The 13,090-nt window shown below is 41.2% G+C and overlaps 1 protein-coding gene across 2 annotated transcripts in view; it reads left to right on the forward strand.

Annotated features, from left to right (window-relative positions):
- Positions 1-1,259: 1,259 nt before the first annotated feature.
- Positions 1,260-13,090, forward strand: part of LOC103999822 (uncharacterized) — a 60,496-nt gene continuing 48,665 nt past the window's right edge. Inside the window, exons 1-3 of one of the 2 annotated variants that reach the window (XM_009421689.3) lie at positions 1,260-1,395; positions 1,503-1,623; positions 2,033-3,075. In XM_009421689.3, coding sequence (XP_009419964.2) covers positions 1,540-1,623; positions 2,033-3,075 — 1,127 coding nt within the window. In that variant the 5' untranslated portion in view covers positions 1,260-1,395; positions 1,503-1,539. Of the gene's footprint in view, positions 1,624-2,032; positions 3,076-13,090 lie in introns of both variants that reach the window. The other variant, XM_065085702.1, reaches the window with a different exon arrangement.

A 13,090-nucleotide genomic window follows, 5' to 3' on the forward strand; every position in this document is an offset into this window, starting at 1 on the left:
GAAAGCTGTAGCGATGCACGGTAGTGGCTAAGGTAATAGCGACGACATCATGCGTTGTAGAACGAAGGAGAGAGGAGTCCGGTGGGGAAGCGAGTCTGGCAGGAAAAAGTCCATTGAGAATGGCAGGCTTCGATGGCTATGGAGCCTCACTCATCTCATCACTCTGATACCATGTTGAAAGAGGATAGAGAGGAGAGAGGATACAAGTTATGAAAGAAGCTTGATTGTATTCACATGTCCCTCTCCTATTTATACAAGTTAGGAGAGAGGATTTTCCTCAATAGATTAGAGGATTTCCTTTAATAGAGTAGAGAGATTTCCTCATATAGTTTGAGAAAATCTTATTTGCTATAAAAAACAAGTGATCGCTTGCATCTTCTGCATTGAAGAGCTTAGCGGACAAGAGAGAGCTTGACATATGCCTTTTGTTATTGAATAGGCTGACAAATTGTGCATGCCAATGATGGTGAGCAGGTGTGGCGCGCGACCGATGGGTGGGCAAATCCGACAAGCAAGTGGGTGTGGCGAGTAAGCATGTGTGGTGGGTGAGCGACAGGTGAGCAAGTGCAGCAAGTGAGTGACAAGCGAGCGATGGACAAATAAGTGTAGTGAGTGAGTGGTGAGTGATAAGTCGTGAGTAGGAAGGTGCGATAGGTTCCATGCGAGTAGTTTGGAAAGAAGAGGAGAGGAGGAAATCATTTTTATATAAAATTAATAATTAAAAAAAATAAAAATTATATTTTTATCCTTTTCATTTGTATTTTTTTTGCACGTGACTACGCGTGCGATTTTTTCCGTCAACAAAATTAACGACGTAAGGAGAATTAGGGTTAAATGTTTCACTTTAATAAGTCTAAGAACCCTAATGCTATTTTTTAAAGTATAAAGATCGAGATGCTAATTATAGTTAACTATATGGATAATCTATAATTACCCAATGATTTTACTTTATTATTCTAATAAAACTCTTCTTTTTTGATTTTTAATCCTATAAAATTATTTTTTTAACTCTATACGGGAATCTTAATATTTTACTTTCATAAATATAAAAATTTTAATATAATTTTTAAAATATAAAAGGTAACTAATTACATGGATAACATGTAATTAGTCTTGATGTAAATATTTTTAAATATAAACTCGGAGGGCGACGAAAAGAAATAAGATGACGACCTAGAACACGGCGCACACAAACGGCGTTAGCGGCTGCTTTGTGCTGGTATTTACGATATATATCGACGACGGAAACCCCGAAACCCCTCGAGCCGATATTTCCCATCCCTACCCTCCAAAGCGGAAGCCGCGCCTCCCCTCGTCATCTTGCCCGAAACCACCCCTCGCTTTCATGCGTCGCTGCTGATGCCGCCACAAAACCCTAATCCTGGCGCTTCTCAGGTGTCGGAACCCGCTGCAGGAAGAGCTACTACCTCTGTTTTCTTGAGCGAGGATTGGTACTGACATTTCGTGTGTTCTTTTCTCCCTCGCTTTGGTTCTTGCTTCAGAGGTTTTTGACGTCGAAGCGTGTCGGAGGGGTGTCGCATGGCGTTCCAGCTGCATAGGCTCTTCGTGACTAGCTCCTCGCGGATGAACTTGTCTTATCCCTTGAGGCTTCCTCCAATGATGGTGATTTCTCTTTGCTCGCACCTTGTTTGCTGTTTTGGCTGTGTTTTCTGGCCTTGAAAGTTAAAAAACCTGTCTTTAGTGCATTTCCTGCTAGGAAGGTTAGAAAAGGATAAAAGTTTCATGCCATGTCGCAGTTGATAGCTTGCTGTGTCATATCCCAGAGACGAGCTCTACTGTTTTTTCTTGTTGCAATTCGTTAAAACTTGTTTATCTGCACCTTTTGGTTTCTTAATGCTAATTTTGGCGTTCACATTCTTACTGCAGTTATTGGTTCTTCCTGTTGATGATTTCATGCATGTTATGTTTGTTGTATTGCCATAATAGTAATTGGAACATGTGGTGGTCTTGTTAACGATAATTTCTTCTTCTTTTTTCCCTTGTTCTTTTTTGAATTTGTTTGTTTTGTCAGCTTCAATACAGGTTGGGCCGGAATTTTCCATCTACATGCTTGCCAAACTCGCTTCTTGTCAACAATAAAAACAATGGGAGGCATGCCCACCTTATGGTAAAAACAGTAAAATTTAATTTGTCAAGATTGGAAGCTGTGAAGGTTGCTATTAGGTTACCTCAGCAGATTAAATTAGGGAACTGCAGTTCTCCAATAACTGGGTCTAATTTCACTTGTCGAACTTTGGGAGCTGACAATTGTTCTAGAATGAATTATTTTGCTGGTGAACTTGTTACTGGAAGATTATTTTCATCCAACAGTAGAAAAATAATTCAATATAGGGCAAGCCCAAAACATATTGATAAAACTCAGGTCTTGGAAAAGAAAAATATAGGTGATGGTGATTCTGCACCTAATGTGCTTCGTGGATTAAAGAAGAAAGAAAAAAAATCTACCTGCAATGGCATTAGTCGGAAAACAAATACCACAGCTTCTAAGCCACCTAAAAGAGGCTCTGTTACTGACAGAAAAACCAATAATATGATTTCCAACACTGCTGAGCATGAAAAGAAATTTGTTAAGGTGGTTAAGAAAAAGAAAGAACCAGCTAAGAGGAGCAGTAATGATAAAGATGCTAAAGCTCCAGAGAAAAATCAGAAGGACAGTAGCAAGAAAAAGGAGCAACTTTCTGGTACAGCAACGACTATCAAAGGTTCTAAGAGAAGATCAGGGAAAAAATTGCTTAGTGTGATGGCTAGACCTAGTGAAGCTAAAGTTACTCATCAGAAACCTTCAACTGGGGGAGTGGAGAGTCAGAGAATGCAGTTTAAACCTCTCTATCCACCTACTGGTAAATCAGTTGTGGTTGTAGAGTCAGCCACAAAAGCAAAAGTAATTCAAAATTATCTTGGGAATATGTATGAAGTTCTGCCTAGTTATGGCCATGTGAGAGACTTGGCTGCCAGATCAAAATCAGTAAGGCCTGATGATGATTTCAGTATGGTCTGGGAGGTACCTGATGCTGCATGGACTCATCTCAAAAGTATTGAAGCAGCACTGAAAGGGTAAGATAACTAGTCTTTTTTGTACTTACCATATTTTTTGCTGAGCATTTATTGATGTGCACTTTTGCTTCGTATTTTAGTTTTCCTGGTGGGTACAAATCATTTCCTTGGTTCAAGCTGCTCTTAGATGTTACGCCCACTAAAGGAACTATTTTACTAGTGCAATCTTATTGGTCATAGAGGACTCACATGAAGCACATAATCATAGATAGCTCGCAATGTGGCTGACTGAATCACCTTGACATCAAAGATGACAATACTTGAATAAATGCACTTAGTCTTTATCTTTTATCCATTATGCATGTATGAACATGCTCAACTTTAGGTGCAGTAGAAGAGTTCCCATGCTTATAGTGGCAGAGCCACCATGAGAACAGCGCAAATGTAACATGCTAGGAGGTACTAACATGTGCCATGCCAACCCATCCTAGAAAGTGTTGACAAAATGCTAGCATGTGTTGCCCTGCATAGGACGATGCTGACGAACACAAAATGAAATTGTGCCTTGCAAGAAAGATATCAACATATGCTGTGAAACACCAGCCCTTGGATTTTAAGTCCATTATGTATCTGTTTAAATGAGTTGACATTATGATTCTTTTGTCACATTTTTAAAAAAGCCAATGAAATTAGGCAGTTTTTGTCAACATTTAATTTTCTTTCCAGAGTTCTAACAGAAGCAAGACTCATATATTGAGGCATGAAATAAACTGCATATTTAGTACTTGAAGGTAGTTAGATATCTTGAATTGACAGAAGAAATATGAGTTGCCTTTATTTAGTACTTGAAGGTAGTTAGATAACTTGAATTGACAGAAGAAATATGTGAGTTGCCTTTATTTGATAAGTCCTAGTGAGTTTAGGACTCAAAAATTGAGGTATAAAGCAAACTTGGTATTTGGCTTATATAAAAGTTGAATATTTGGAATCAGCAAAAAAGTCATGTGAGTGGTATCTCTTGGGTGATCGACCTTTACATTCTGTCGTTTCTTCCTTTGTCACTTTTCTTGCTTTCTTTTTTCTATTATCTGCTAAAAGCGATTCTCACAGTAAGTCTCCCCAACATCGATCTCAAACAACCCTACCTGTACTTTCTTGTTTTTTAAATTTCTCTGAAATTAAGTGGCAGCAGCTTTCCATATACCAACTAAAGAGTGGTAAACCCTAAGTCAGACTGGAAATGCTGCCACCCATCTTCTACTTTGCATATGTTATTTGTTTGTTAATCAAGATTTTGATTGGGTAATTACAAATCCCAAAAGCCTAAGCTTTTAGGAAAGAACCCAAAACATTTACAAGCTTTAACATCTCTCACATGCAAGCCCGTTTAGGCTTGATGTGTGAATGAAACAACCCAAGTGTATGATGGAAGTCACAACAAAGAATGAGTATTGCACAAATATTTTTAATTAAATAATGGAAAAAAAGAGGTAGATGCAGGATTCAAATGCATGATCTACTCTAGTATCATGATACAAGTTTTGATTGGGTAAGCACAAGTCTCAAAAGTTAAAGATTTTGAAAAATGACCCAATATGTTTATAAGGCTTAACATTTATTTTACTGTTAGGCCCTAGAGTTGGAGAGAAAGACCACTTGTGGTAGAGAGAGCGCTCTTTGCTGACACCAAGGTCATACATGTAAGTTATCTAGATAACATAAGCTACATAAATCTTCTTAATACTCTAACCTATGCCACATAAAATCTTCTTAATACTCTTGGCAGTCTTCTTATCAATTGTTCTTCCATATCTTTATTACCTCAATTTAACTTTAGATCAAATTGCACCAAAGTATTTTCAGATTAATCATCACCGATCATGTTGAAATGTTGAGTCAGAGTGGTAAACTCAAATCTGATCTTTTTTCTGAGGCAGACTCAAATTAATCTTCTTGTATCTGGATTAGGCTTCGGCGATCTAAATGCTAAGTGTCAAATTCAGTTACCCAAACCTAACTGATATGGTTGGATTGTTAAGGATTGCCACCCTAGATTGCAATATCTCATAAATAGTGGTATGGTACAATTTATTACTCTATATTGTGTCTTGACTGTGTGAACATGCATTTAAGGTCTTAGCATTATTTATGCATGTGTGTTTAGAAGTATACAAAAAGGTGTGAATCCAGGAGGGTCCTACCAATGTGTGGAAGGTCAATGTATGCCATCTTCTATATATAGTGAAGCTGTTACCTCTATATATAGTGAAGCTGTCTCTGTGACTTGAACTATGGTTACCAAGGGCGCAATTGAACAATCTTACCATTGTACTAAGGCCCTCTCACTGAATAGTTAAAATAGAATAGTTAAGAAGTGAGCACCTGAATATTATGCCGACACCGGTTTGCCATAAAACACATTGTGGCATCAGGGAGCTTTTCTATCCATCTCATTAGGTTCAAGTGAACCATTCTTATGGTAAAATTGTTCTTTAAAAGCATTGTTGGAGTTGAATTATTCATGTCCTTGAGAGGATCTATTAGAAGTTTCTAGCATTGTTAGATTACTGTAGTAGTTTGCTTTTGGCAATTTTCTTCACGTTATCAACTTGGCCTGATCATGGTCATTGGTCCATGAATGCTATCACAAATTTTATATTTACTTGATATATATGTGATGAACAACAAATATAGGGAACTTTTGCTTTGTCTTTCTTGAATAGGGAACTTGGAACATTGCTCCCTTGCTGTATGAACTTAAAATAAGCAATAAGGTAGATTGTTATATCCTCCCACTGACCTGGATTTTTGTCATTGCAGTTACATGCCCCAATGTGCCTTAGTCAGGATTGTGGAACTCATCAGAGGATTGATGTTAAATATAAAGACAATTTCAAAAATTTACTCTTATCTTCTGTAGTCTTCTTGATTTGGAGTTCGTGATAGCTGACCATTGAATGGTGACCTAGTTGCTCACTTGGTCCATAGTAGTTAATGTTGCCTTGATAGTAACATCTGCAAATGAGATGCATTCATGAAATTACAATGATTAATTGACTTTAACTAAAGCTTCCTTTATTCGATAGATGCAAAATCTATTTCAATAGGAGAAAGCAGATAGGAGTAACCTTGTTTCTTACCTAATTGTTTAGGACTTCATTGTCGTGTGATACAAATGTTTGCTCTAGAAAACTTGAGTAGGGCCTAAGTTTGAAATTTTCAGATCTTGTTTGATGGTTGGACTCCTAACATTTGTAGAAATTCTGATCAAACTTCTGCCATTTCAAATTTTGATATAAAAAATATTAGCAAAAAATTGTTATATTAAATTTGAAGAATAAAAAAAATTGTATTTTTATTCATCACAGGTCATGCAGAGGTACATTAAACATTTACCACAGATCCAAAACTAGCTTATTAAGTTTTGTTGCATAGTTCATAAGTATTACTGCAAGAACAGATTTGTAGTGAACTCAAGGTAAAAAAAAAAATCATCATCATATAATACAGGAAACGGTTGTTGCAAACTTGAGCTCAAAAAAGGAAATAGTTGTAATTCGAAAGTCTAGTTAGGTGTAAAATCTATTCAATATGATTTCAACAAGTTGTGAACAGTTTAATTTTTCTTCATGGAGACTAAAATTAAAACATTGAAGTTTTTGGTCAAAGTAATGATTGGGAAGACTAAAGATATTTTATTTGCCTTCATGAAATTCTAGTATTGATATAAGAAAATGAAAATTACAGTTAGAGAGAAAATTGTACATATCTCCTACTATCTTCACTAGCATGAAATCAATAAAAATGTAAAAGAATTTGTTAATCAGAATTGATAAAAAAAGTTTTAATGCTCTAATTTATAGGAAGATAAGGTGAAGAACTTCTAAGAGGTTTAAGACATTATTTTAGTGTGAGTGTGTTATTTACAAATGTCCCTCATTGACTTGGCAAATTGAGATATCTAGATTAGTTTCACATTTGTAAGTATACTACGGGTTTTGTTGGTATGTAAGGTGTGATGGAGTTAGCATTGTTAACTTGAAATTTAAGCATTTTCGTTCATGTGATTGAAGGTCAATTTATCCACATTAAGAGTGCCAATGGGCTTATTGGGTTCAATTCATGATGCTACCTTTTCTCTTATATAAGGTTTTCAGTTGGTACTTGCTTGAACTCATTGAAGCTTCCCAAAGAAATCTTGAACTCTTGATAGTTGAATCTTAAAACCAAGGAACACAGTGTCGTGCTAGTCTTGGTTGGTCTGATACGTACTGGTCTTAGTGTCCAATACAAAACGATCTTGGTCGGATTGATACGCACTGGTCTGTCACGAACGATCGTCGAGCATCCGCAACATCTTCGCTCAACGAATCGTTCATCGCTTTTGTATGCTTGTACAGATGCTTGGCATCATGTTTTTCCTTGGTTTTGTATGTTTTTGCTTAAAAAATGTAAGCAAGAACAGATCGTAGCGCTATAGTGCGATCGCTCACCACGCCGGGCAAAACTGCTCCAAAATGGCTCCGTTTTCGTGTGCCATGGCCTATTTTCTGCAAACTGCAGTCGGGAACGAAACGTCAGCAATCGCAGACCCCTGAAACCCCCCAGGTGGCACAGGGGTGGATGGGGCTTCGGGGTAGTGTTGGGTGTTGATTGGTATACACAATTCACATGTTCACTTGATGAGAACTTGCCATCGCGCTCTCTTTCTCTCTTTCACTCAAGTGTTTATTGAATTGTTTGTAAAGCTTCCCTCTTCGCGAGATGTTGGGACTTGTCTGCCGCTCGTTTTCAAACTAATCAACTTGCTCTTTTTACAGGTCCTATAGGACTTGAGCGAGATTGCAAATTGGTTGACCCTTTGCGGACTCATATCACAAGGGTGTGTCATGACTTAGGCAATCCAACTAAATCCGAGAAGTTGGCGCAAGGGTGCTTCACGACTTAAGTAACTCCAGCTAAGTTCGTGACTTTGCCGCAAGGGTGCCTCACGACTTAGGCAATTTCAGCTAAGTCTGTGACATTGTGGTATCAGAGCTGGCAAGCAATTCGAGCAAACAGCGAAGAAACTTCGCAATCTCGCCATGGCGAAGCATCGTGGCGAATCGAGCAAGATGGGGCAAATCGGACCATTGCCCTAAGCAGCCGTAGGTGGGCTGCAACTGCAAACTTGCTCGCATGTTGTTGGAGCCGCTCAAGAGGAACGTGACAACAAACATGACGAACGAGAAGTTGGTTATTCTCCGCGAGTGGAGGAGGCGCAATCTGGAGTGTCAACTGGGAAAAAGAGCCACAAGGAGAGACTCAATGGCGGAAACTCGCCTTGATGTTCTTGAAGCGAGTTTGGAGGAACTTTACTAAGGCTAACGAAGGCTTCTTGGGGTAGAGAGCTTGCAAGAAGAAGCCGAATCTCGGATCGACAAGGTTGAGTCCCTAGTCGATCGACTAACGAAAGACACCAAAGACTCCGTGCAACATTTGTATGAAGCCATGAACTCACTTCCAGAGTGACATTGCTCACAAGGGCGCTAAATGTGGGAGGGAGCAACACTCGTGTTGCGCCGCCACAAAACTTGAGGGCACCCAAGATGTATTGCAACGAGGGTGCTAGGGATGCAAAGGAGCTTGAGAATTTTTTGTTCGATATGGAATAGTACTTTCGAGATACAAGGCCCGATTATGAAGATATCAACGTTTTCAATAGCAACCATGTATTTGAATGGGGATGTAAAACTTTGGTGGCAAACTCGTTGGGAGGAGATTTAATAAGGTCAGTGTCGAGTGGACATATGGGAGGACTTGAAGCGGAGTTGAGAACTCAGTTCCTATCCGAGAACATTGAGTTTATCGCAAGGAGGAAGCTAAGACAACTTTGCCAAAGTACTTCCATTCGGGACCACGTGAAGCAATTTTTCGCACTGATACTGGATATATAGGACATGTCCAAAAAGAATAAGCTATTCAGCTTCCTCGATGGCCTGAAGTCGTGGGCACAACAGGAACTGCATCGAAGGAATGTCATCGATGTGATCGGGGCAATTGCGGCTGCGGAAAGGCTCACTGACTTTGTTTTCTCGGAGGACTCGGGGAAAAAGAAACAATCTTAAGGAAATCGCTCATTGACATATTCTTAAGGAAAGGACTCCGAGGTCGAACAAAGGAAGAAGAGTTCCCACAAAGGACTAAGCTCAAAAGGCAAAGCCCCAAAACCGAGCGGATGCTTCTTGTGCGGAGGATCACACATGGTGAGGGAGTGCCCACAAACAATCACTCAATGCCTTAACAACTTCAATCCACCCCCCCAAATCGGACAAGGGCAAGGTCGTCGCTCTTAGTTTGAGTTGTTCGGAATCCAGCAGCGACGATGAGGAGTTGCAAGGACCCTGGATGAGAGCAATATGTTCGTTGAATGCGTTGTGGGGTTAAGTGAGGGAGAACTTGAAGACGAAGCCACAGAAAGCAGGGAGTAGCGAGCCGATGTACGTCGACATCGAGCTCAATGGCCGAACAACCCGTGCAATGGTGGACACGGATGCCACCCACAATTTCATTGTTGATAGAGAAGCAAGGTGACTTGGGCTAAACTTGGAGAAGAACCCAAGTCGGATGAAGGCAGTGAACTCGGAGGCTAAGCGGATCTCTGGACTAGCAAAGGCGATGCCCATCAAGATCAAGACATAGAGCAGAAGCATAAATATGATAGCGGTACCACTGGACGACTTCCAAGTGATTCTTGGAATGGAGTTCATACATGCGGCAAAGTTGGTGCCAATATCGTTCCTAAACTCCCTATGTCTAATGGGAGGCGACGACCCTTGTGTGGTTCCTTGTTTCTCAAGGAGGAACCAAGGACCCACAACAAATATCAGCATTACAATTGAAGAAGGGGGTGCGAAAGGAGATTTAACCTTCGTGGCCGTTGTAAAGCTAGAGCCATTTGATAAGGAGGCCAATTATGAACTTGCTATTGGTGGCAAACATTTTGAAGTTCACATATGTCATGCCTCTCGAGTTGCCGAAAACTCTGCCACTACGTAGAGGCATGGATCATCGTATCGAGATGGAGCCGGGAGTGAAACCTCTAGCGTGACCACCATACCGCATGGCCCCTCCAGGGTTGACAGAGCTTAGGAGGCAATTAGATGAACTGCTAAGCGGTGGTCTCATTCGTAGTTCAAAAGCACCATTTGGAGCTCCAGGCCTCTTCCAAAAGAAACAAGATGGGAGCTTCCGATTATGTGTCGACTATCGGGCCCTAAACAAGGTGACAGTGAAGAACAAGTATCCCATCTTGCTCATCGCGGACTTGTTCGACCAACTAGGCAAAGCAAAGTATTTCTCAAAACTCGACCTTCGGTCGGGGTACTGGCAGGTGCGCATTGCTGAAGGCGACGAAGCGAAGAGTACCTATGTAACCAGGTACGGAGCATTCGAGTTCTTGGTGATGCCTTTCGGCTTAACCAACGCTCCAGCCACATTCTGTACTCTCATGAACCAACTATTCAAGGAGTATTTGGACAAGTTTGTGGTGGTATACTTGGAGGATATCGTCGTTTATAGCCAAACACTCGAGGAGCATGTCGAGCACCTTCGAACAATTTTCAAGGTCCTAAGGGAGATTACTTTGTTCGTGAAAAGGGAGAAGTGCTTCTTTGCTCATACAGAGATTTTTTTCATGGGGCACCGAATCGGTGACGGTTCCATTCAGATGGATAAATCAAAGGTGCAAGCTGTGGCGGAATGGTGAACACCAAAGAAGGTGCCGGAGTTGAGATCCTTCTTTGGTTTCGTTAACTAATATTGACGCTTCATAGCTGGGTATTCGAAGTGCGCAACTCCATTAACAAAGTTGCTGAAGGAGCAGCCTTGGCGATGGTCCGACAAAATGTGAAGCGACATTCCAAGATCTAAAGGCTGCTATGTTGGAAGAACCGATACTTAAATTGTCGGACAATGGGAAGCCCTTCGAAGTCCATACAAATGCTTCAAACTTCACTATTGGGGGAGTACTCACGCAGGAGGGTTACTTGGTGGTCTACGAGAGCCGCAAGCTCAACAAGACTGAGCGGTGGTATCCGGTGCACGAAAAGGAGATAACAACAGTGTTCCATTATCTACAAGTTTGGCATCGCTACCTTCTCGGATCGCGATTTGTGCTAAGGATGGACAATATTGCTTTGAGTTACTTCCAAACTCAAAATAGACTCTCTCCAAAGCAAGCATGATGGCAGGATTACCTGGCTGAGTTTGACATGGCAATGAAGTACAAGTTCAGAAGAGCAAATGTCGTGGCCGATGCATTGAGTCGGAAAGTGGAGCTGGTGAATGCCATGCAGTTAGAAGACGGAGGCCAAGCAAGTCAATTACGCTCCAACTTCCTTTCCATAATCAGGGATGGATTGCACAGTGATCCCCAAGCAGGAACCCTGATGCAACTAATCAAAGAAGGCAAGACACAATGATTTTGGGTCTAGGAGGGACTCGTCTACACCAAAGGGTATAGAGTTTATGTTTTACGAGCGGATAATTTGAGGTGTGAACTCTTGAGAGAGTGTCATGATTCCCTTTAGACTGGCAATCCGGGCATTCACCGAACATTGGCTCTCGTGGAGAGGGCTTTCTATTGGTCGCAGATGGGACTGATGTGGAGGAATATGTTCGAACATGTCTTACTTGCTAACAAGATAAGATAGAGCAGCGGAAGTCGGTGGGACTTTTGGTGTCGTTGCCCGTACTAGAAAAGTCGTGGGAGAGCATTTCCTTAGACTTCATATTAAGCTTGCCGGCAGTAGAGGGACTCGAATCGATACTCGTGGTGGTTGATCGGTTTTCGAAGTATGCAACATTCATTGTTGCACCCCTACATTGTTTAACAGAGGAGGCAGCCAAGTTGATGATGAAGAATGTGATGAAGTATTGGGGAATCCCGTACAATATCATCAGTGATCGAGATGCTTGATTCTTAGGGCGATTTTGGACCGAGCTATTCAAATTGCTAGGGTCTAAGTTATACTTTTCCTTAAGCCTCCACCCCCAGACGGATAACTAAACTGAAAGAATAAATTCGCTCCTTGAGCAATATCTTCGGGACTACATGAGTGCTAACTAACGGGATTGGGTGAAGCTGTTGGACATTGCCAAATTCTTCTACAACTTGCAGTGGAGCTCTGCGTCCAACAAGAGCCCCTTTGAGATCATTACGAGACGACAACCATCGACTCCTCACTCCTTGACGATCAGTTATACCGGGAGTAGTCCATCAGCATATCACTTTGCGAAGGAATGACACGGAAATGCTGATATTGCGTAGGTTTACTTGGAGAAGGCGGCCAAAACAATGAAAAAGTGGGCAGACTTAGGAAGGCGACCACAAGAGTTTAAAGTTGACGACTTGGTGTTGGTGAAGCTCCAACTAGCATCACTTCAGTTCTTTAGGCAAAAGGTGCATAAGGGATTGGTACGCAAGTACGAAGGACCCTTTCCAATTATCAGTAGGGTAGACAATGCCTTCTACAAGTTGCAACTGTCGGCATGACTTAAAATTCACAATGCCTTCCACGCAAGCAACTTAAAATTCTACCACTTAGATCCGCAAGATGCTTCCCGAAGTGTTCCAACTCGGCTACCCTCCACTAGAGCCTCCTACGAAAAGCGAGTTGAAACCATTTTAGCGGATTGTAAGACAAAGCTACCCAACGGAGCGAAGCAAACCGAATTCCTAGTGAAGTGGCGAAAGCTTCCCCGAACAAAAGTCAGTTGGGAGCCTAAAGACACCCTACGACACGAAGTAGTCATCAAATCCTACTAGCAAACGTCGACGAGGGCGTCGACAGTTTAAGTGGGGAGAATGTCACGAACGGTTGTCGCCCACCTACAACATATTCACTCAACGAACCGTTCGTCGCTTTTGCATGCTTCTACAGATGCTTGGCAGCATGTTTTGCCTTGGTTTTGTGTGTTTTTAAAAATGTAAGCAAGAATAGTTCGTAGCATTGTATTGTGACCGCTCACCACGCTAGGCAAAATTGCCTCAAAATGGCTTCGTTTTTGTGTGCCACGAATTATTTTCTGCAGA

This window comes from Musa acuminata, chromosome BXJ1-10 (assembly GCF_036884655.1).
Source record: "Musa acuminata AAA Group cultivar baxijiao chromosome BXJ1-10, Cavendish_Baxijiao_AAA, whole genome shotgun sequence".
Lineage (NCBI taxonomy): Eukaryota > Viridiplantae > Streptophyta > Magnoliopsida > Zingiberales > Musaceae > Musa > Musa acuminata.